The sequence below is a fragment of the Molothrus aeneus genome, chromosome 2 (genome assembly GCF_037042795.1).
Source record: "Molothrus aeneus isolate 106 chromosome 2, BPBGC_Maene_1.0, whole genome shotgun sequence".
Lineage (NCBI taxonomy): Eukaryota > Metazoa > Chordata > Aves > Passeriformes > Icteridae > Molothrus > Molothrus aeneus.
The window spans coordinates 82,006,919-82,030,820 of NC_089647.1; the positions used below are offsets into that span (position 1 = coordinate 82,006,919).

The 23,902-nt window shown below is 38.2% G+C and overlaps 1 protein-coding gene across 1 annotated transcript; it reads right to left on the minus strand.

Annotated features, from left to right (window-relative positions):
• Positions 1–1,006: 1,006 nt before the first annotated feature.
• Positions 1,007–19,873, minus strand: GYG2 (glycogenin 2). The gene is made up of 9 exons (XM_066545168.1): positions 19,852–19,873; positions 14,009–14,150; positions 12,459–12,633; positions 11,050–11,212; positions 10,418–10,544; positions 9,295–9,517; positions 6,949–7,089; positions 5,133–5,243; positions 1,007–3,420 (listed from the first exon to the last, which is right to left on the minus strand). The coding sequence occupies exons 1-9, from the start codon at positions 19,856–19,858 to the stop codon at positions 3,259–3,261; spliced, it is 1,251 nt and encodes a 416-aa protein (XP_066401265.1). The 5' UTR covers positions 19,859–19,873; the 3' UTR covers positions 1,007–3,258.
• Positions 19,874–23,902: the final 4,029 nt, after the last annotated feature.

Sequence of the window (23,902 nt, forward strand, 5' to 3'; positions counted from 1 at the left end):
AAGAACAACCCAGATGGAAATGTCCTCACAAAACACTAGACAGTAAATAAAATTATATTTCAAGAACACCAATCTCCTTTTCCTGTAGGCAAGAAAAGTTCATTAACCCACACGTCTAAAATTTTCAAGAATTTTCCTTGTGGCACACACACACTATCTCCTTCTTATACATGAAGAGCACCCAATAAAATTGTTGTATGGAAAATAAAAGCTGTGAATACCTCCAGGCACATGACAGAAGAATTAGCATGTTTTGTTTTAAACACAAGTTGTCCTCTCTAAATACAAAGCCTACTCCACAACTGTAAGTCACAGTCTAGCCTTGTTCAAAGATGAATAGTGCCACCAAAAAGCTTACACTTCTTAACTTTCTTTACCCTAAAAATATTTGAGGCTGTACCACACTTTAATGTGGAAAAAAAAAATCCAGGTGCAGCTTGGTAGGTTTTTATTTATCAAGACACATTTTGACTTAGCAAAGCTCAGCACTGTGGTTCATGGGCACATGCAGCCCATAACACCCCTGAGACCTGCCTGTGACCCAGGAGCTCAGAACTGATGGCCATAAAAGCCCAGAATGCTACCTGAAGCACAGAACTGGATTCACATAAAAAATTGTCCCTTTTCACACCCTGGTGGCAACAGTTGTGTGCTAGAAGCCATTGCAACACTACATTACCAGTAAGTAGTTCAATTTTTCGTGTGTGTAGACAGGACACAAAAATTAGGGCAGGGCTCTTAACATCTATACTTTTCCATGAAATACAATAAACCAACTACTGTTTGCTAACTCAAGAGATTCTAAACATTATAATTATGTACGTCTTTAGAAGTAATTATTACTGTCAACTTTTAATTCTGCTCAGCAGGTAATGCTAATGTCTCAAAAGCAATTCAATAAAATTAAAAAATAAATTAAAGTAACTAGTTATTCACAATTAATATTCCCTGGCATCATGTAAACAACCTATAGCTCTTCATTGTCTGTTAAGCACATGACTTCATATGTCTTTTCCACTTCTTTTATTTCCATTACATTTATTGTACTACAATTCTTTGCAAAACATTGTATAAGCCACACAGAGTACCATTGTACATATTAACAGTTTGAAATGTACTCAATGACACATTTGACTAAATTCTTATGCCTATTTTTAAAACTTTTCAGTTACTGATTTCACATCAGTAATTTTTCTTCCATGATCTAATCAATGTACCGAATAAGATCTAGTAGTTAATATAACATGTACAGCTGCATGAAGCATGAGTTCACATTGCTGGCCACAGCTTTACATACTTTTCAAAAGCTGTTAGGAGTATATTAGCAGCAATGTTCATAAAACAGAGGACTTTCTCAGAAGTGCACAAGGATGTCTAAGAAACAGGGATAACCAAATGCCACATGAGTAAGGGCACACTGCAGCTGCTGCACTGGGCCACAGCACCAAGAGGTAGAACACACCTACCTGTGTTAAAGTGTGAGGGTCACCTACCCAGAAACACAGGATAGAGAGGGTGCCAGGGTTAGGCAGAGGGAGAATTGTTCTCAATTTCTCTGCTGCCCCTAAACACCTAACTGGATCTAGAAGCTTGTGTTCGACAGACACAACAGTGGTATTCCCATTTAAGAGTTTAAGGATAAATGAGAACTAGGTAAAATCAGAAATATCCTACAAAAGTGAAAGCAAATTCACTAATGTGAATATTAGGAAGTAATTCTAAGATACTCAAAGATTTTTCTTTCTTCTTTTAAGGGACCTTTTGACTCTTTCATTCTTTTCCCAATTTGTGCATTTATTCCTTGCCCTACCCTCTCATCCTTTTTGATGGGAGGAAAAAGAAACAAAATTTTCTTCCCTCCTATCCTGCTATCCATTTTTCCTGCTAGCATCTATGCATAATGGTACATCATAGCTTTTAGACAGAATTCCCAAGAAATTTCATTAGGTATCTCTCTGCCAAAATTTGTGATGTATTTAGACCAAAACTTTGCAAGTCCTGCAACATCACTGCAGAACTCTTATTCCAATATTGAGTGAGGTAACAAACAACTGTCAAATATATTATTATGTTAGCATAAATGTTAAGACTCTTTTTTAAAAAGTTTTTTGCTTTGAAAAAAAATTTTACTTGTTTGTTAAAGTTAATTCACTGAGATAAGTCAAACTTGAGTATACAAATACACAAAACACTCTACCGTAAGTGTCCTTAATATAATGCAGTCTCATCAGTAGTTTCTTTTCCTGGAATTTGGAATTCAGAGATTTATTGGTTCCCACACACAGCTATTGTTAAAAGATCTTCAAAGGGCCTGTTTACTAAAATGAGTGCCAATTTTGTTTTCAGATGCACTCAAATTGCCTGCAGTATGGGGCAACAATGCTAAGTCAAAGAGGGCCTTTATCAGCTGCAGTTTGAAGTACTGTAAACAAATTTATAAAAAGCACCAGAAGGTTTACACCATGCTGTCAGCATTTCTTCTTCTGACCACACAACTCAGAATATGCAACTAAAGCTTACAATATTTAAAAAAGCATCAGTATTCTATAGCAACAATATAAAAGGTTAACATACATTATCAATCTGTCCTAAAGAGTTTTAAACCATGCTTCCTCACACTAGTTATGGACCTGAACAGCTGCCTATAACTGGGTAGAGCATCCACTAGTGATTTCAGATGAAGTCTGAAGTTCCTCTAATCCTAAATGTGTTTAAATTAAAAAGTTTTGTTGCAGACTCCTAGGAGGTCAGGATTTCTTCACTTCCTTCTCGTATTGAAATCTGCATCATGGTCTCCCTTGAAGGTGTTAATTTGGTTTTAAGAATAAGTTCTTTTTATTTAAATACTTTATAGCAACTTCTGAATGTACTTTAGGAGTAATCTCAGTTTGGGAGAAGTTCAATTTCCAAAACAATCTCAACTTCCAACATGTTTCCTACACATGACTGTTTCTGCAGATGGGGTGCATCATGGAAGAGTGATAAATACATGAGAGTTTATACTCAGAAAGTACCATTCATTATTCTTTAGAAGGCACTGCGTAAGAACAATGAAGATGAGACACATGTAACAATAAAGTTGAGGCACATTTATCAGTTAAAAACCAAGATTCTGTATCTGTTAAGGTCCCCCAAAAATGTATGAGGATCAATAATCACCTCTAACTGGTGTCACCTAAACTGGTTAAGACAGCCAAGTATTCAAGAACTGCATTTATAAAGAAATCTATCATTATGGGCATAACAGTACACCCTGTCTTAGTGTAAAAATGCATCCAACTTCTTTTTGATATGTTCAAAAGCATCTTTCCCCATATAGTCCATGCGCCCTTCCTCCCACTTTCTCCGTTCATCTTCTGGAGTTGGTTTTGCTGGTTTGAAGTGAATAGACAGCTCTGAAACAAAATGTGCAACCTCATTCTGTGGAAAGAAGAAGAGTGGGAAAACAGTCATCTGGTTTTTCTTATTTCAATACTGTGATGCTAAACCTTAAATGGTAAACTTCTGCTGTACACTCCCAGTTAAAACAATGAAATAAACAATATTCAAATGTTCACTCCTGTTTTGATAATGTGACCTCATTTTCCTATGGTTTTACTACTTTTTATGGCATCTTTGAACATACCAAACATTTATTTTACTGGTCTTAACTCAGATCTTGGCATACTTGGCAACAATACAATGACAATATTACAAATACTGCCTGGTTAGAATAGAATATCTGCTACAAGGAAGAATTTATAATTTATCTGTTCGAATTTTGTCTCCAACAAGCTTTCATGTGAACATACATTTCTAGAATTTTTGGTAATTAGTTTTATTTGAACTCCAGTGAAATCAATATTATTTAGCAGATGTGAGGCACATTGTTTAATAAATTAATTCAAAATATGGATACTATTCATTATACCAACAGCTAGTGCATTTTGAATGACACTCCAAAATTGTAAATGCTGGTTCAAAGTCAAGTCATCATAGGCGCACAAATGCAAGACACATTATTAGTGATATTTTCTACCATGTAAAAGGAAAACTGTGTCCCCAACTGACCAATGCCAGCAAAAAAGCAGCATCCCAACAATTATAACCTGTAATAAAGATGAGATATAACAAGAACCAATCAAGGCAGCCACTAAAAACCTTCTTTCAGTAGAACGCAAAGAGGCTCACAGGAAAACAACTATTCTCACGTTGTAAACAAAACTGAAATCAACAAGAACAGCTTTCTAGAGAAGTCTTCACAAATTCAAGGTAAAAATGTTTCAAAATAGAATTTAATGGGCAGGAATCAATGTCTTAAACTGCCTAAATGCCCTGGAATATCCATTGCATCTGCCAGTCTGGGGCAGATAAAGCATAGGACTTGGTGGAAGGCAAGGTAAGGTATTTCACACAACCAACATGCAGTAAGGTGTCAAGATTACTTTATCATTGGCAAGTTTTAGAAACAGCTTTGGAAGCCCTTAAGAAGATGACCAGAATCATAATGTTTTTAGAAATTAAGAATTTTACCTAGGGCCCAAACACTCCTGGCTGCTTTTGTTTCTCAGTCTTTAAGTATTTCACTACAGTGCTTCACAATCGCACCAAAACCCTTATTGGGAAAACAGCTGTGTGGTGAACCTTACAAATCCTTGACACCTTGTCAACCCCATCCACACCAAGTCTGCCTCTGTTGTCACACTGCCCACATCTACAAGTGTCCATAAATGCGGTGCAAGTCCACAAAGGAAAGCCTGGTCACTCAGGCTCCTGTACATTCCCTTTCCACTTGCTTGGAAACATCACTTCAGCAGGTAAAAACCCACAACAAAACAAAATATAAAAGAACTAACTAACACAAAATACCCAAACAGCTTTGCTTGTGTTAGTATTGTGTTAGTAACACCATGCATTGATTACTCAGGGGTTAGCACAGGAAAATACACATTTAAACCTCAAAGTTTTGAAAAGAGAACTAGAAAGGGATCACAACACAGTATTGGAAACAGTTAAGGAATAACATGGCTAAAAGATTAAGGAATTTATTTGCACATTGCATTGTAATTAGTTGAGCTTTCCTAAAATTATGTTGGCAGCAAAGATGCACATGCAGTTATCAATAGATGTTGAATGCACAAAGCTACATGTACCATTTCTGAGGTTTCCTGAAGTGCAGGTTGCAATGCAGGTTGTTCTGAAGGTCTGTCAGGCTCAGAGGGACGGACCTTAGAATCTCTTGGTTCGACTTCATGTACAGGTTGCTAAAATACAGCCAGTGAGGTTTTATTAGGGGAATATTTTCTCACAATTTCCTTTTCACAAGAATTTGTACAATACAATACAACTACTTTCAGTCTTGGGGGAGGGTAAAGCAATGGATGGGAGGAAAGCAAAGAAGCACATTATCACCAAGGAGAAAATTCATGTCACCCAGCTTTAGTATCAAAAATGGCATTGAATCAAAGCTCCTACTACAATCCATCTAGGAAAGTACCTCCAGAGGGCAGCTCATCTCATCCTAAAACAGGTTCAAAGTGGCTGTCATTTTTCAGTGACTACACATACAGCCTGGGAAACAAGCTTACCATTCATGAGGCCAAACTTCAACAAGAAAAATCTCATTTCAGGATTATAGCTTGCTCTCACATAAACTTTTTATATGTATGAAATAACAGAACAAAGTATTTCAAAACAGAGGTAAAATAGATTGCCCAAAAAATATTGTCCCAAATATTTGCTTTTGACAGATAGCAAAACATAAATGAGTAGACAGATCCCATTCTAAAGTCTTTTCCCCTAAAACAATTTCACAAGTATATTGAAGCTGGGCAACAAAAAGTGGAATGATGGTATTCTTAAGTAAGAAGGGAACCAAGCTATTACTTTCCAATTAATATGGTCTTCTGATAAGCTAATCTTAGTAATCAAAATACCAATAGAAATTTAAATTTTAATGAAACTGCTTTAGGTAAAAATTATGATTTTTTTACCCCAAACGAACATCTTGATAATGTGTCCCTATTTAGTTTGAGCCTTTCCAATGAAATCAGATGCATAAGGCACACAAGAAAGTACATCCTTTGCAAATAAATTATTCTTAAGTTATGGAACTGTAAGGTTTGTGATTTTCCTTCAGCTCCTTCACACTCGGACGGGAAAGGGAAGAAGGGGAGGACAGGGCAAATGGGAAAGGAAAATTACAGTTTTACTTTATAGAGTAACGACAGGCTAAAGAAATGAAGGGAAGAACATCTTGAAAGTTGTCTTCATCATTCTAGAGTGGAGTTCACAAATTACAATGCAGATGACATTAGAACACTAATTTTATTTTCTCCCAGTTGTACCATGGGGTAATACGGTATATCACGCAATATGTAATGACTTACACCTGCAGAGGCATTGTGTTTACTATGTCCAACTTAATTCCTGCATAAAATAAGGAGATGCAGTGCAACAGAAACACACAAATACAAGAGAAGTGACAAAAGAAGCAGAAAGACTGCAATATTCATTAGTGGATTTTTTCAAGGCTCTCCTTGTTGCTCAAGTCACAGAAATTTGAGAAACAGTTTTCTGGCCCAACACTTGTGGGAAAAAACTTTCTACAGAAGAATGATAGAAAGGATTCTAGTTTTAAATATATTGATTCACAAAAGCATTAATATTCAAAATATTACTTTGGTAGCAGATTTTTTTATATTGCATTTAATTATGTACTTAACAACTTTGAATAAACAACCTCTTCCTAAAATGCAAAGCAAACTCTTTCAACTTCCAGACACATCATACACGCATAACTAAAGATTAAAGAAAATAAATAGGCTTTAGATTATTTTTAATGCTAGTGAGAAAATCCAATAGCTACAGCCAAATTGAAGATATGATCTTCCAAATCAGAAAGCATCTCCTTTTAGTATATAATTTGACTTTGTTTCTGCATATAATAATAACAAACAACACACTCACAGCTTTGAAGGCGAGTTCCTCGGGTGAGTATGCTGTGGGATTTACTTCACTTGTCTGCTCTGGGAGCTCAGGCTTTTGTAGAGAACTGGCCACATAAGGACTGACCTTCTTCAGGGTAACTTCAACTCCATTGAAAGCGTGCTAATGAAAACAAGAACATCTCACCAGTGAAATACAACTTTTCAGGATGGGAATAACTTATTTACAACAGTTGCACTTCCTTAGAGGGTTCTCATCATTAAAGGAATAACTTAATAAATGTAAAAAAAGTAAATAAATGCAAAAAAAGTATATGGTCCTAGATTCAGAGCATGCTGCAGTTTAGGTTTTTGGTTTTTGCATTCATGAGCACACCAGCATCATGAGGTAAATCTAACAGGTATTTCCATCTTCATTTACCATAGTTCAAATATTTTTTTTAATACACAGTGCCTTAAAAATTAAAGCATGCTAAAGTATAAGATCAAAAACTAACCACTCCTTCCTCTGCTTTCCAATTCGTCATGAGGTTAACAAACCAAATTATTCTCTGGGGCTTTGATGGTAAATATTCAACTGATCTTAAGGGGATTATGCAATTAGTTCAATTATGTTAATAATTTAATATTATAAGGCATTAAGAAAATATTTACATATGCATAAATGGGATCTAATTTGTAATGTCTGGATACAAAATTAAAAATTGTACTTCTACACATTTCTTTATGCTACTGGTTTCTAAGAAATCATCTATTTATAAACAGATTATTTTTATTCTATTCATGAAAAGCATACTGCTGCATATTCTTTGGAAAAAAAAAGGATAAAGAGATCATTAAATGTTTGATGACATAGAAGTACTGTACATATCATCTTAAATGCAATTAACACTGCTTTTGCAAACCTGATTTATTTGCTATGACCTCATGAAACAAGTTATAATGTAGTACTGAAAAGGTACATTTTATTACAGATCAAGACCTAGTTATATGGTCTGTATCAATTTAGCTACAAGAAAAACAGAAGTCTGTTTGTTTCATGGGCCAGGTTATCTCTTCTCTGGCTAACTTGTATCATATTCTGCACATACATTACCATAAAAACTTTATCAATTAAGAAGATGGCTGCAGGATATCCTGGGAAAGCAGATAATACAAGAAATCCTTCTTAAATGGCTACTTTGGTCACTTCTACTACCAACCCAACAGATAGTAAGTTTTCCCACACATATTGGGATTACACAGCAAGGTTTTGGTAGCAGGGTGATTCCAGGAGTAGCTTCTGTAAGAAGCTGCTAGAAGCTTCCCTCAAACCCAGTGGAGCCAATGACAGCTGGCTCCAAAAAGCCCATCAGTGATGGTGGTAGTGCCTTTGGGATAAGACTTAAGGAGGAGGAAGGAGTTTCCTTGCAACTGGACAACTGCAGACAGAGGAGTGAGAATATGTGTGAGCTACGACCCTGCATGCACTAGGGTCACTGAAGAATTAAGGCGAGGAGGTGCTCCAGGTGCCAGAGCAGAGATAACCCTGCATCCCATGCTGCATCAGGGTGTCCTTCTGTAGCCCATGGAGGTCCCTGGTGGAGCACAGATCCACCTGCACCCCATGGTGGAACCCACACCACAGCAAGTGGATGTCTGAAGGAGGCAGTGACCCCATGGAAAGCCCATGATGGAGCAGGCTCCTGGCAGCAGCACTGGACCTATGAAGAGAGGAGCCTGCAGTGGAGTAGGTTTGCTGGCAGGACTTGTGACCCCATGGGGACCCCCACTGGGACAGGCAGTCCCTGAGGGACTGCATCTCACAGCTCATGGGATGGATTCATGTTGGAAAAGTCCATGGAGGACTGTCTCCCATAGAAGGGACTCCACAGCTGGAGCAGGGAAGGAGTGTGAGGAATCCCTGAGGTGGAAGGAGCAGCAGAGACAACATGAAATGAACTGACCACAGTCCTCATTCCCCATCCCCGTGTGCCATAGGTGGGGGGGAGTCAGAGAAAACAGGGAGTAAAGTTGAATCCAGGAAGAAGTGAGGGATGGCAGTAGGTGTTCCAAATTTGGGGTTTTTCTCCTTACTCTGACTTGATTGGTAATAAATTTAATTAATTTCCTGAAGTTCAGCCTGTTTCACCTTTGATGATACCTGGTGAGAGATCTCTCCCTGTCCTTATCCAGACTCATGAGTCTTTCCTTACATTTTCTCTCCCGTCCCCTGTCCATCTTAGGAGCAGAGTGATAGAGTGGCTTGGGTGGGCACTTGGAATCCAGCCAGAATCAGCCCAACACATCATATAATTTCTTCCTCTACCAATTTTCAGAATTTTTGGTTTAAATTCCAACATATTCCCACTAACTCCTTATCAGTTACCTTGCATTCCTCAGATTCTGATTCTTCCATCTTTTGAAGTTTTTCCAACAAAGGCAATATACTGGCACTGTATATATTCCACCAGAGGACAAGGAATGACAGCTGATGAGAAGATCCAGATGTGGTACCATCCTGCATAAGTCTCTTTGTTTGAAGGTTGTATTTGTAGTTCCAGGGCTTTGTTGCTCCCAAGAAATGAACAACTTTGGCATCTCTACCAAAACTGTAGAGATCAAATATACAGGTCTATACCTAAAATATTTCTTAGCTTATATTAACTCCTAGAAGAAACATGCTTACTGACAGGTGAGGTAATTTAACATTTTGCAACAGCAACACATTTGAGATTATATGTATTAATATTTTGTTTCTATCTTCCTGGTTTAATTAATCTTGTTTAAAATACAGAAAACAAAAAGTTACATTGCCATTTGCTTCCAGCTGCTAATTCTAGTAGAAAAGTTCATGAAGGAAACTGACAGTCTCATGCAGTACTATTTCCAGTCTTCCTTCATGCTCTAGTCACAAAAAAATACATATTACTCCAAATATTTAATCACCAAAATTGGGTATTACTGATCCCATATTAAAAATTACTAATAAATACACTGGCCTAAGTTCATCTTCCAATAAGAGTGTATTGTGCAACTGGAACAGAAATTCATGACACCCTAAATCTAACTTGCCTTTTACCAGATAAGATTCTCAATTGCATTGTCTGGAATAATATAATTAGTAGCACAAATTTCATTTCATAATACTAAGGAACTAAGGAATGGCTCAAAAAAATTCAAGCAATGCCAATTGCTTCTCTAAGAAATTACTTAAGAATAAAGGAACGAGCTTAAAAGAAAACTTGTCAGAACCTAATGCCAAAGTAATTACATTTTGTCAAAATGAAAGAAGCTTCTTTGAAAGAACATAAAAGAAAGTGTAGCCAACTCTGGGACTCTCTCTGTGTCCAGATATTCACATTAAATTTTAGCTTCTCTTGCATGGTTTCTACAGAAGATCATTTGTGATACTGTAATTTATAATTAACAGAATATGCCATTATTAGTCTCTCTTACAAAAGGATGTTCTTTAACAAACTACAGAGGTTTACAGAAGTGTTGTTACTTACTGATTGAAAGCAGGAACATAGGTGTATACAGAACTGCTGCTCAAGTTATAGAGGAAAGGCAAGTGTTTGCCAATATCTGCTGTTGCCCAGTTGCTGAAGAAGCTGTTCAACAAGCCTTGATCACCTCCTAAAGAACACATAAAACAGTATTACCATAACATGTGTACACTCAAATTTGTATCAAAATTTGGATGGGAGTGAGACTGGGGACTGAGATTGGTGTGTTCATGGGACTCCAACTTGGACTTGAAAATATGGCCATGTGAGCATGTACAAGTGAATAATCCCTGATTCACTCCACTGCAAGCTCAGTGTAAATGAAGTCCTATTGTAATATAAGAAGAAAGGAGTAGTGTTTGGTCTCCCTCAAAGAGCAAAAGACTGAAGATCAGGTGTGTTTCTCTCTCCTAAGCCAGACAGCAAAATTAACCTAGCAAGACTCAGACACAATGTCCCTTCACTGCCCTTTTCTGGGAAGGCCAGTCTAGAGTAAGTCAGCAGGTCTTAAATACAGTCTAAGAAGCAAAGTTCTTGAATTCTTACATAGAGCCCAGAGAACTCCTGCCTTCCTCTATTCTGCCTGATAGCATGGAAACTGTCTGGCATCTCATTCCTTACGCCTTGCCCCTTACCATCAAAGCTGCCGTGCTCAGCAGCAAACTGGAGCAGCAGGTTGTAAGTCTTCAGGGAGGGCTGGAACACAAACACACCACTATTGAAGCAGTCAGGCCAGCCAGAATCAGGAGCTGCAGAAAACTCTTCTCGATCAAACAACTCATCAACGTTGCAAAGTACCTTATGGAAAGTAGGAAAAGAGAAAAAGATGCTAGAATAAATGTTTGTCTAGAGCAAGAATTGTCAAATTAGTACCAATGGAGTAAATTGATAGTTTGGCCTAGTACATGGCTTGCAGAGCATAAAAGCAGTGCCATTGTAAAATATGCTAGAGACCAGAACCTCTCTTTTTGATATAATAAGGCAACATTAATTGTGATTCTCCATGATTTCTCTGATAAAATGCAAAGCACGAGAAATTATTTCATGAAGCTGGGAGAACATCCAAAGTCTCTTTAAATATGATACCAAGAAAACACACAATTTCCTACTTTCTTAACTCACCTTTCCATAGTCCATTATTTTTGATAACTACAACAGAACTGAATGAAAATTGGGAATCTAAATCATTTTAGTAAGCAACAGACTGACTAAACGGTAGTAGAAAAACTGTCACTTGCTGCCAGTTTTCTGATACAACTTAAGTTCAGAGATTTGCTTTTCTGTTTTCTTTTAAGCTTCACAAGGAAGTGGGAAAATCAATCGGGTTAAAGCAGAGATAAAGTTTGTGGAAAGACAGCTGTGCAGTCAGTGAAAGTCAGGACCCCCACCTTTCACAGCCACTGTAAAAAACAGGAGAAATTTTTTTACAAATAAAATTACTTAATTGAATTTTTAAAAAGGACAAGAATTTGCCTTCCTCCTGTAACATTAGTGTAAAGCAAGAAATCATAAGCCTTCCTCCTCAGGAAGAATAACTTAATTTGGTTCCTAATTCAAATACAATCCTACTAAATTAAAATGTATCCCAGTCTTTCAGACGCACAAGGGAAGGCTGAAATGATTGTCCTCACCAAAATTATGACCATTTTTATCTCCATACATCTAAAAACTTTAAAAAAATAATAATGTCTGGAATTTCTTTTTTTTTTTTTTTTTGTCCTTATTTTAAAACTACCTTCCTGACAGAATAGTTCCAAACAAAAATATGTGAGAGAGATCTATTTTAATCTTCTGTCAGAAGACTGAGTACATAGAGCTTGTGATCTCTTTTGAGGACAGTCCTGAGGCTACTCTCCAAAGTGAATTTATTTTTATGCAGCCAGCACAAATGTGAGAATTGCTAAAATGTGCCAGGATGGAGCTCCTGCGACCTTGTGACCGCCAGCAAATCTGGTCACTTCACAGGCCTGAAGGCTGCCTGGCAAGGAAGCATCCCACAGTCAGAGACAGACACAAATGTTTCCATGGCTCCCTCTCCACTCACCAAAGTGTCTGCATCCATGAAGACACATTTGCTGTAATGAGTAAGAGTCCAACAATGAAGCTTAGTGAAGGTTACACCCAGTTCTGGCCTCTGCATCAGAGCCAAATGGACTGAGTCAGTGCTGTCAAGCACACCCACCTCGATCACCTCATCAAATACGCTGCTGAGGACTGACCTACCAGAGACAGCAGTGGAGAGAAAGAAGGGGATTTAGACAAGTTCATCAGAGTTCACTTCAGGCGTGACAACAGTGACACACAGCATGACATTACTTATGACAATAACCAAAACTAGACTGATTGCTTATATAAGAAGTCAGAAGTGAAAAGTCTTTGGAAAAAGCATACTGAAGAGGCAGCTATCAGGCCATAAAACATTGTCTTCTCCACTATGGGGGCCAGCACATCTCAAAAGTGAGAGCTGCTGTTTGAAGGAAAAAACAATCCTTATTCTAGTCACTTATTTCCTATGGAAACACCAACAGAAATTAAAGCAGCTTTCATCCTGCACAACTGATTCCAAAGAACAGCACCATACCGTGTTCCCTCTGCATTTTACAAGATGCGACATGCCAGCACACTCATTTGTACCTACTGTGACCAAGTAAACACTGCTTCAAAACTGCACCTTTTATAAGGTGTACTTGCTCACCATATATAGTTCCTCACTATTATATAGCATCTCAAATGAGACTTTAGGCTAAACATTTTATTTTTCTATGCATGTATTTTATGGGAATTCTATAGGTAACACCAAAGTAGCTAATTTTCCTTCAAGGAGCAAGAAAAAAAGTATTTAAAACACAGCTAATTTACTTACACTATGCTATTATAATCAAAGCTAATTTACTTATACTATGCTATTATAATCAAAGAAACATTGTCAATGTCTCACAAACACAGAAAAAGAAAACCTGTTCTGTTCAAAATCTAGGTTTTGGGATCATTTGCTTTTGCCTGATTGATCTTCAGGGAACAGGAACTAACTGGCAAAGAACTAAATGAACAGATTATTAGAAGTTTATTTCAGTGATCTGCTTTCTTCTTTTTTTTTTTTTTTTAATGTTATCCTTGATTTAAAATACATAATATAAACTCTTTTCTTCCCACTCAATGGACATGAAAAGAATTACAGACTTAGTATTCACCCATGCATCAAATGGATACAGTATTCCCTCAGGAAGGTTACAGTGGTCTGACAAGGTCCATACTTCAAAAGTCTGTGAAAACAGATTTTTGTGCATCCAGTCATAGCAAAAATATGAAAATTTATTTCTTGAGCCAGATGCATTGCAAATACATTCACATAGCATACAGAAAACAGGAGCTTGCACACTTCCTAAGACGTAGCAGAACTAAGAGTTCAAGTTGCTATGGCATGGCATGTCTTTTAACAAGTATCACAGTCCTCCAAATAACAGGGCTTGAGTTCAGATTTAATAAGATTTCTGTAAATGCTGTTCTGCAGTGCCTGTAGAATCACGACAAAAATTGCAATGCTGTTGCTTATTCTTCCACTCTTTAAATCTCCAAATGCTCATTAATACTTACCTCATCCCACTGGAAACCTCTGGAGTAATTAGAACTGCCAATTTTCTGGATGTCCTATGATTCCTCAACGACTGTCCAAGAACAAGAGCGCCTTGACAGTACACATCATCAGTAGCAAGGGTCACAAAGGCTTGATCTGTTACTGCAAAAAAGTACTCAGAAGAGTCACTTTACAACTTCAATGTAAGCTCTTTTAGCTTGCTCCCTCCTCTTCCAGATAAACAACAGTCTGTGGCTTATAACAACCACACTGTGATTATAACAACCATTCCTGTGATGAGACTCCCCCCAAAAGTCACAATTGAATAGAAAACCCAGTGAATGTGAGTGCAGAATGTATGTTTCTGATTTTTATTATTTTTGTTTGCCTGATTTACACAATAGCAGGTATAAATTTTTTGCACTAGCCTTAAATAGATAATTCCCTAGGTCTTACTGCCAAAACACAATGTCAATCAAAAAAGCTGATCTGTACGTATTTAGATTTTATATTTAACAAACATAATACAATACAACCAATAAGGAAAATGTTATTGTTTATACAGTGCCAAAAGCTAAGGAAAAGAACAAGATGTTGAGTAGTAGCCAGAAATGTTCTTTCCATAATGCCACTGAATCAACCCATCATTATTTTTGCTCTGCCTTCTTTGTGCTGGGGCACCTGGTGCTGGCTGAACAAGTGCAGAGAATTTCCTATCAAGATCAGTACACCTCCCAGAAGCTGAGGATCCCTACCTCAAGTAACTCCAGGGAATTTAGGAGTGTTCCTTGTTGTCAGGAAACACATGAGGAAACAAGTTACAAAAAAAAGAAAGCAACCTACACTCCTACATAACAGGAGAAAATGTATTTTGTAAAGACACCACTCCCATGGCAGGATCATAAGGGGCTGCTTCTGCAGCTGTGCCCCATGATATTACCACCACTGTCAGAGCTCTTCTGGGGAGGACCTATAACTCAGCAAGGTGAAAAACCTCCTTGGAGCAGAAGGATAATACACTCTAGGCTGCAAAATTAACCAGAACAAGATGAGCAGGTCACACAGATGAAGGGAATTCCACTGAGCTCGACTGAAACTTCAATAAACACTTGTGTTGAAATACTTGTTTAGAACCACCATCATCTTAAGGGACAGGCAATTGCATTAAATAAATTAAAACAACCAAACAATACTAACATAAACAACCTGTCATACAGTTTCCAGGGCCTGTGAGAAACACCAGGAAAGAATCTCACAGAGCTAGATGCAGAGAACTCAACAAATTACCTCATGGCTGCCTCAGCCAGAGGCTGACAAAATGAGTGAATTCTTGCCCCTAACCATCATCAAGGTATGCAGTAAAGTATGGCTGATGCCCACAATAAGCTAACAGATATTAAGCATTTTTATTTTTCACATCCTCCAAATCCAGAATGAAACACAGGCCCACTGGTGTGCTGCCTTTCCCCCCCCACTTTTTGCCCTTTTTCACTCATCTCCAGCCAGCCATCTTCATCTCAAGTACACATACTTTACATTTGCTGACACTGCCACACATCTCTGCACCTCAGGAGAATCCCAGTAAGTGTTAGACTTGGCCAAAAAAACCCAAACCATCCATCCAAACTTGAAATAGTTTGCATAGCCCACAGCTGAGCAAACTCCAGTAACATTTCTAATTGCAATATCCAGACAAAGCAAATGAAGAATTCAACTTTCAAATGTCCCATTATAATAACAGCTCAAGCAAGTTACAGGTGTTCCAGAAATCAGTGAATAAGGAGTTGCTTTAAAACAACAGATGTGAAGTAAACTGCTCCTATTGCAGTGTCCCAGAGGGTTAAAGGAATAAATATAAGCATCCCCAAAAATCAATGTGAACCAGAAAACTGCTGAAAGCTACTTCAGCAAGAAAATTACTCTGAAAAGATGCAAAAGATCAGGAAAGCAAAGCAGTTTTGTGTTAGGCAACAAGCATCTTCAGCCAAAGAAAGGTAATAAAACAACTCCTGAGAGGAATGTGGGAGTTAGGTTAATATAAAAAAAAACAAATTGTGAAATGAGTGGGAGTTCCTATCTTAAAATACTGTTTTAAAACCAACCACAAAACTGAACACAATCTTCACATGGCTTTTGCAAATTCTTTTGGCAACAGAAGATGAATCTTTACTTAAGTAATACATAGAAAAATACACAAACTACTCATTAAATGGTTCAGCAAATTGGTATGGAAAATTACCATGTCCTCCAAATGCTTTTGTGCCCTGTCCCCGTGTGGTCATAACCCCAAGAAAGCAAACTGCCAAATAACTGCTGCTTCTAAGAAACTCTTGCTGATCCCTCACAAAGAACAGAAGCTGTCTGTTTTGAGAATCAGATGTAGGATACCTGTTACAGCCTTCTTAATACAGTGAACCATCATAGAGATAATTGAATAGATTATCAAACTATTGACTGAAAATATTTAACATTAAAATATTTCTGGTACTAAGAGAGAAGCAAATCCTAATGATTTTAAAATCATACAGGGGCATCACTTATTCATTAAGGATCCATTGGGGGCTTAATATAAAAATATTTTATCATTACCTTTCCTTTCATCTAATCCTTGCTTTCAAGAAAGGAGTGATATTTTTCTTGCTTTGTTTATAAAATTCTTTGGAATATAGCCTAATAAACAAACATTTTATCTTTATAACTGAAAGTAAGGGTCAGGTTTTCATATACATGTTTGGAAGTAAATGGTTTTCCTGAAAGTTTCCATTTAGCTGAGATATTAAATCTACTGTACACAAAGTTTCACTCACTGACTTTAAAAGAGCAAAAATTCTTTAAGTTTGAAAGCCAGAGGCGCATATAGTTAAATTCATTGCAACTGTTTTTTGGTTTGGTGGTCTTTCTGGTTTTTAGGGTTTTTTAGGGATTTTTTTTGGTTGTTTTGTTTGTTTGGTTTGGTTTTTAGTTTGTTTTTTTTAAGTGTCAAGGAGACAATTAAGCATAACCTTAATTCTTTGTGCTGAATAAGATTTTTTATGGACGATACCTACTCTTCAGGGTATTAAGTTTTCAGGTAAATTTGTTTTCAAGTTGGAGATCGTTATGGCTAACAAAATACCACTGGCTATCAGTAAACTATGAGAAAAGAAAGTGTATTTTTAGAATCCCATTTAAACCCTGTCATATGAATTTATAAATCTGCTCATTTCTCTTGTCTGGATTACCACAAAGCACATGATGATGCAAATTAAGAAATCATTATCATCAGTAGTGGCTCCTCAGTTTTATTACCTAACAATACTTTCTTAGAACAAAACAAGGATCTTCAAGGAATTAACTTGCTGAGTTATTCTACAACCTGCTCTGCAGCTACACAGAAGAGACAGCAAAAGTAATGTGAACCACTACAGTCAGGGTGATCTTAGGTGGAACTTGTAACAGCTTTTTTAGCCAAGATCACCAACTTTTTATGCTACTTAATCATAGAAGTAGTACCTCCGACACTGCCAGAGGCAAAATTCTTTGACAGGTGTGGAAGCTAATTCTAGGGAACCTAAGAGCTTTATTTAGAATACCAACAGAGCAAGCAGACAGGGTGGTGCTCACTTTCATGTTCAAAGAGAAAAAGAGGATTAAAAAACACCAGATACCCCTTTTGAGACTCAGGAGTGACTGATAATAGCACGCTCTGAGTGACCCAAGTTCCAACTTCAAGACAAGTTTAAGTAGGGTAGGGAGGTTTTTTTCATAATCCATTAGACATAGCTTTTAAATAATATTTTTCTGTTTTTTCTGATAGACAGAGGAAGCATAAATTTAGTCTATCTGTAACTCCAAATGTAACAATTCAAATTTGCCAAGCTGCCCACTGCAAAATGGCAACAGGAGACCAGACACTCCTATGTTAGGATTTTTCTGTAAGAACATTCTAAGATGACACATTGTCATCTTATGCATAAAAATAAGAGCAGATAAATCAATAGCTAAAAGCTTCCAACAGGCTGGTTATGTCCCCAGTGCCTCCTGCCATTCCTACTAACCAACACTGTACAACTGCTTTCCTAAATTCCTCCCTGATGCCATCTGTTGCTCTCTTGTCACCTCCCCCCTTCTACTCCAGAGACAATCGGTAGGACTGAAGGCTGCAGCCTCCACCTGTACCCACTGAGCCACAGCACCTCTCTCAAATCCCAGGCGACAGTGACACAGCTCCAAATCACAGCACGTTTCCTGACACCAATTCTGTCACTCCCTCTCCTGCACAAGGACTTCTGTGGATCTTCCCCCAGAAGCACCATGAAGGTGTGTTAGATTGCCAAAAAAGAGAACACAGGCTGTAGGCTTCTCACTTCTCTGGCCTAGCACAGCCATATCCTGGAACAGAAATCTCTGCTCCTCCTGACACCCACAACCTTATAAGCAATCCAGAAGTATTTTGTTATAAGTAGAAAACATTAACAATAGTGTCAGACAATAACCTGAGTCAGAGCCCTATCAAAAATTATTATGCAAGTTTCCAGCAGAGAGGCAATTCTTGCTCTAGTACACAAATGAGAGCTGGCAGTTTTAATTCCCATGCTTTCTTAGATCTAATAGTAGAAGCACTGATGTTACTAATGAATATAAACAACAAACACTTTACAAAGACTTTTTTATAACAGAATTTAAATTGACATTCAGTGGTATACAAAATTTCTCTTGGCCTAATGAAGTTCTGCCTCATCCAAAAACAGATTCTCTCTTATCTTCTGTTAAAACACTGCTGAATTTTAGTAGGCAGGATTACTGCTCTTGTGTTGGAAGACCACTTGATTCCAGTTCTTTGTAGCTTTTATTATGTGTCTTTCAGTTAAGAACTATTGCATTCTACTTCAAGACTCTGCAGTGTTGTTATTCAACAGATGGTAAATGATCCTCATGAAAACTCAAATGCAACAGTATCATAAGATGCAAACAAGCATAACACATAACACCCAAAACAGTAATACATCAGTTTGAAAATTTGTAATAATTGGTAATAATTATTAGAAATAATTACTTAAGCAATCCAGAGGCAGCACAGGGAATTTTACGGTACATATCAAGTTAGATGTTTCCAGTCTTTCCACACCTTCCTTTCAACCAAGAGAAAAAAAATCAAATTTAAAAAAAAAAAAAAACCAAAAAACTCCCAAAAAACTCAAACAAACAAACAAAAAAATCGACCAAACAAAATCACAATGCTCTAATCCTTTCATTTGCAGATTCACTTTCTGCATCTTCCCAGTGCTGAAGTGCTACATACATGAATTCAAACTCGTCATCATTCAGTCCACATGACTGACACCCTTCAAATGGCTCAAGAAACCAAGATCTGTGGGAGCTGCTGCTCTCAAAAATGAGAAAAAAGGAAAAAAGTTGATTATGTTCAAGAGCCAGAACAGCACCTGCAGCTACCCCCTGTGATTACCCTAAAACTAGTACCTCATGGCTTTAAGGATAACTGACTCAGACCAATACCACTGCTGTGTAAGAAGGGGGGTGATAAAGGTTTCTCTGACTCTGCCTTAGACTGGGACAGCCAGCCCCAGCCTGTCACCCTGGGGATCCACCAGGACAGCACACACAGGCAGGCCAAGCTGTACATACAAGCAGAATACATAAATGAGTTCACCTATTTCACCCCATCACCCAGACAGTTAAAATCCTCCTCTGGAGCTGCTCATTTCAGCACAGCACTCTGCTGATAAGAAAGCAGCAGGGACCCTCTCCCGCACCGGGATGTGAGAAGGGCAAAGCCCCGGGGGGCTCCAGGCTGCGCTGCCGATTATTCCCGAGAGCTGCTCAGGGCAAGCCGGGCGGGGCCCTGCGGGCCGGGGGTACTCACCGGACATGCTGGGCAGGCGGGGGCCGGCTGGGCTGGGCTGGGCTGGAGTGGGCAGGGCTCGGCTGGGACCGGACAGCGGCGCCCACCGCTCCTGCCGCCTCACTTGCGGGCGGGGGGCCGCTAAACCGCACAATAGGATTAGCCTCCTTCTGCTGGAGGCACCGGCAGGTGAATTACATTCGCAGGGAGTCCTGCGCAGCAGCAGAGAAAAGGCATTAGCGGCGGAGAGCATGGCGGGGGGGTTGGTATGATCCACTCCGCCCCCGCTGCGCTCCGGGCGCCGGCTTTGCTGTGAGGGGGGCCGGCTCCCGCCGCCTGCTCCGTGCCCCGCAGCGCTCTGCTCCCGGGAGGGCACGGCCGGGATCTCGGCCCGGCACCGCAGCCCAGAGATGGGCATGGCCCGGAGCTCGGCCCGGCACCGCAGCCCGACACGGGCACAGCCCGGCTGGAGCTTGGCCGGACTCCACAGCCCGACACGGGCACAGCCCGGCTGGACCTCGGCCCGGCTCCGCAGCCTGACACGGGCCCCGCTCCGGGCGCGGCACTCCCGCTCCCTGGGATGGGAGAGACCCTCGCTCCCCTTCCTCCAGTTCCCTCCCGTCCCTGCCCCGATGCCCTGGGTGCCCTCCGGGTCTCAGCCGCTGCGACAAAGCCTCCCTGTCACGCACACGCTTCCCGAGAGGAAGGGACACGGGTTGGGGAGACTCCGCTGCGCAGCGCCCAGAGGAAAACACCAACCTCTATGAAGGAGCGTGGAAGAAGGTCTCAGAGCATGACTACAGTGATTCCAGCGCGGCATGCGGTCACTCAGATACACGGGATTCACCATGAATGAAGGGGGTCTGCCCCTAACTCCCTGGGGCCATCGTATCCCTTACGGATACTCACAGTCTGATCCCTTGTCACCCACAGTCTGATCCCTTGTCACTCCTTGACAAGCAAGGAGATGTTTCCAGTGTCAGGAAGTTCATGCTATTCAGAGGGCTATAAATATTTTCACGAGTGCGTAAATAAATGCATATTTATTTGCACCACATGCTTTTGCCACTAGCTTAGAAGTCATGTAATTGTGATGTAATTCAGCCATACTATGTCTCTGCAAAGTAATTCTAGGCTGATGTGGTTTAGCCGAGGCATTTTTATTTCAAAATCTGCCGTGAACATCAGTATATATGTAGCAGAGGTAAACAACTTTCAGGTAATGTGCCACTGAAAAAACTGCCTAGTGGTACCACTCAACTATTTAAAACTTTATTTCCAGCAATTTGCAAGAGAACTCTGTTGCCACTCCAAGCTGCAGCATTTGTTCTCTTAAACCCTGGAAGAATCCTAAAGGTCCACTGGAGAAGAGGGTGTCATTGCTCTGTAGTAACGGCAAAGTGTTTGAAGGAAGGAAGGATGGACATAAACACACAGGAAATTGAGTTTTATTTATCCCATAGAAACAAAATTCTCAGGGATCTGTGTTCACCGTTGACTTACATAGACAAATCAACGAGATTACATAGTTATCAGTACCACGATTACTGTTGTAGATAATTTTACTGGCAGATCTATTTCAGCTGGGGGACTTGAAGGCTAAGAAAAGTTACTCCTTGGTAATGAAAGTGATGTCTATATTTAGATGATAATCTGTTTTACTTGTGTGCCAGCAACTTTTTTTTTGTATGGAATGAATTTTAAGTATCAGAGCCAGTATCACAAGCTAGAGTTCAATGTTCTAACAGCCAATTAACCAACCAACCTTCCTTCCTTCCTTCCTTCCTTCCTTCCTTCCTTCCTTCCTTCCTTCCTTCCTTCACACTAGAGCTTCCCTACATAACCCCTTAATTACCTGGAACAATAATACTAGAAATAGTTAATGCAATAATTATAAATTTGTTTTTACCATCATCATCATTCTTGTTGAAAGGGAAATTGACACCTAAAAGTGCATCTGCACACTGGTTTATTGATATATTGGTATATGCTGATGAATTAGACCAAAGAGCTTCAGATGGTTAAACACTTGGGTAGTCAGGGTTTATCCATTCAGATTTATGGGTTTTGCTCAAATTCTCCATAATAAATCTGGTTTTGGGCTATTAATATTAACACAAGTAATAAATTATTTTGAAAATATTATGAACAATTTAAAATAAGTTGTCATAATATAGCAAAACCAAAAATGTTGCACATAGATCCTTCTCTAGACACTTGGTAAAATTAAAAAAAAAAAAAAAGAGAAAAGAATAGATAGTTAAGCTGTTTTCATTTTTTTCCCTGTAATTTTTCTTTAGTTTGAAGCATTTTCTTTTCTCTAGTGGGACATAGTTGAACTTGTATACAGAATGTATCAATCCTCATATGTCCCAGAAAGTAGCAAACAAAACAAACAAAACTTGGGTCATCTTAGATAAAACACAGTAGGAGTTTATTGAAAATTTAGAAGAGAAAGAAGCAGAATATATATTTTCATGGTTGAACAAACAACTGAAGTCGTAACACCAAAACACTTGTCATTTCATTAATCAAAACTTTTATGTCTGTCCAACAAAATATACATCAATCTGTTTTAACTGTTAACATGGAAAATTAATATTTAAAAATAAATATTAGATGTCCTTGAAAACCATATTAAAAATATTTTCTTATTTATTAGTTGAAAGTGATAGCCAAAAAGGTATTCATTTGTTTGTATATTGTTGAGATGTTTCTATGTTTAAACTGATGTACGTTATATTTTTTTCAGGATCAAAAAAAAAAAAAAGTGGTAGCCTAAGCAAGCAACTGATATATATCCATTGAAAATATAATTCAGATAAATAGTATTTTGTTATATGAAAAATTACTTTTTTAGTATATGTCTTCCTCTCAATGATGTAATAAGCACAAAATCATATTCACCTCCATATATGTAGAATTGCAGTAACAAAAAACATGCTTTGGATATAAAATGAAGATAAAACCACACCAATTTCCTTATGCTTTAAATGTCAGTTAAAATGTCTCTTGCAGAATTATGTCAGTAAACTGCTAGTTTTGCCAACTTTCATCTGTATTTCATTCACTTGCTATTTTTTTTTTTTATCCAGTTAGCTAAATGAAGGCAGAGAGACAGGAAAGGTGTCAATTTTCATGATAGGTTTGTCTACATGAGGATATTGTTAGCACTGCAAGGTCGTTCAGGAATGAAGGAAAGAAGTGGAACTGTCTAACTAGAAAAACTATGTCAACTACACCTCTACATAATATGAAGCTCAAAAGTCATTGTGACTTAGATTTTAGAGATTGAAGCATCCCAAACTCATTCTAAATGAATCAGAAAAATCTTTGTACCCATTTTCCCTTTTCAGAAGTTATAAATAATATTTTAAAAAAATCTTTCTAGATTAGTACCTTCAAAGGTTCCTAGAGTCAGGCCTAAGTTTTCAAGAACAGAAATGAAACTCATGTAAAATTCAAGTTCCTGAGAAGAGCTAAACACCAGTTCAGTAATTAATCAATAAAATAAATAAATAAATAAAAGTAGCATGTATTCCTCTCTGTTTTATTTTAAACAGTGGTCAATATACATAATCTTTTCAGTATATTATAAAATTAAGAATGAATTTTTAGCTATAGTTCCTTTCACTTTGCAAAAAATTCAGACATAAACACAAAGTAAAGCATTCAAATTTTTAATCCTTTAGGCAATTACAAATTTTCTTTAAACATAGTAAATATTACATAAATATACTGGAGAAACCCAATAGGTGTGAAAGGAAATGGCAAACTCCTTATTCCTATTCTACCAGAAGGACTGAGTTTTGTGGCTAATTTTGAAAACAGAAAAAAAAAAAAAATTGGTGACTCAAATCCTCACAAACCCTCACAAATCCTTTGATTTTTAGCTTATATCAAACTCGATTTCTTTGTTGTTTACAATAACTTCTTTGTCAAAATCTGTATCCAGCCTTTATGAATGCAGGTCAGAGAGTGCAATACAATCCCTGGATGTCTTAAGCATATTTTTGATGACATAAAGCTTGAGATGCAAAAGTGACATCAGGTTAGAGAGAGCAGGATTGCA

Bases quoted from the DNA above. Each gene is read 5' to 3' on its own strand.
- GYG2 (XM_066545168.1), bottom strand. The intron at 10,545-11,049 runs GTAAGGGGCAAG...TGTGTTCTTTAG, and splicing joins TGAGCACGGCAGCTTTGATG to GAGGTGATCAAGGCTTGTTG. The intron at 9,518-10,417 runs GTAAGTAACAAC...TGATCTCTACAG, and splicing joins TATGTTCCTGCTTTCAATCA to TTTTGGTAGAGATGCCAAAG.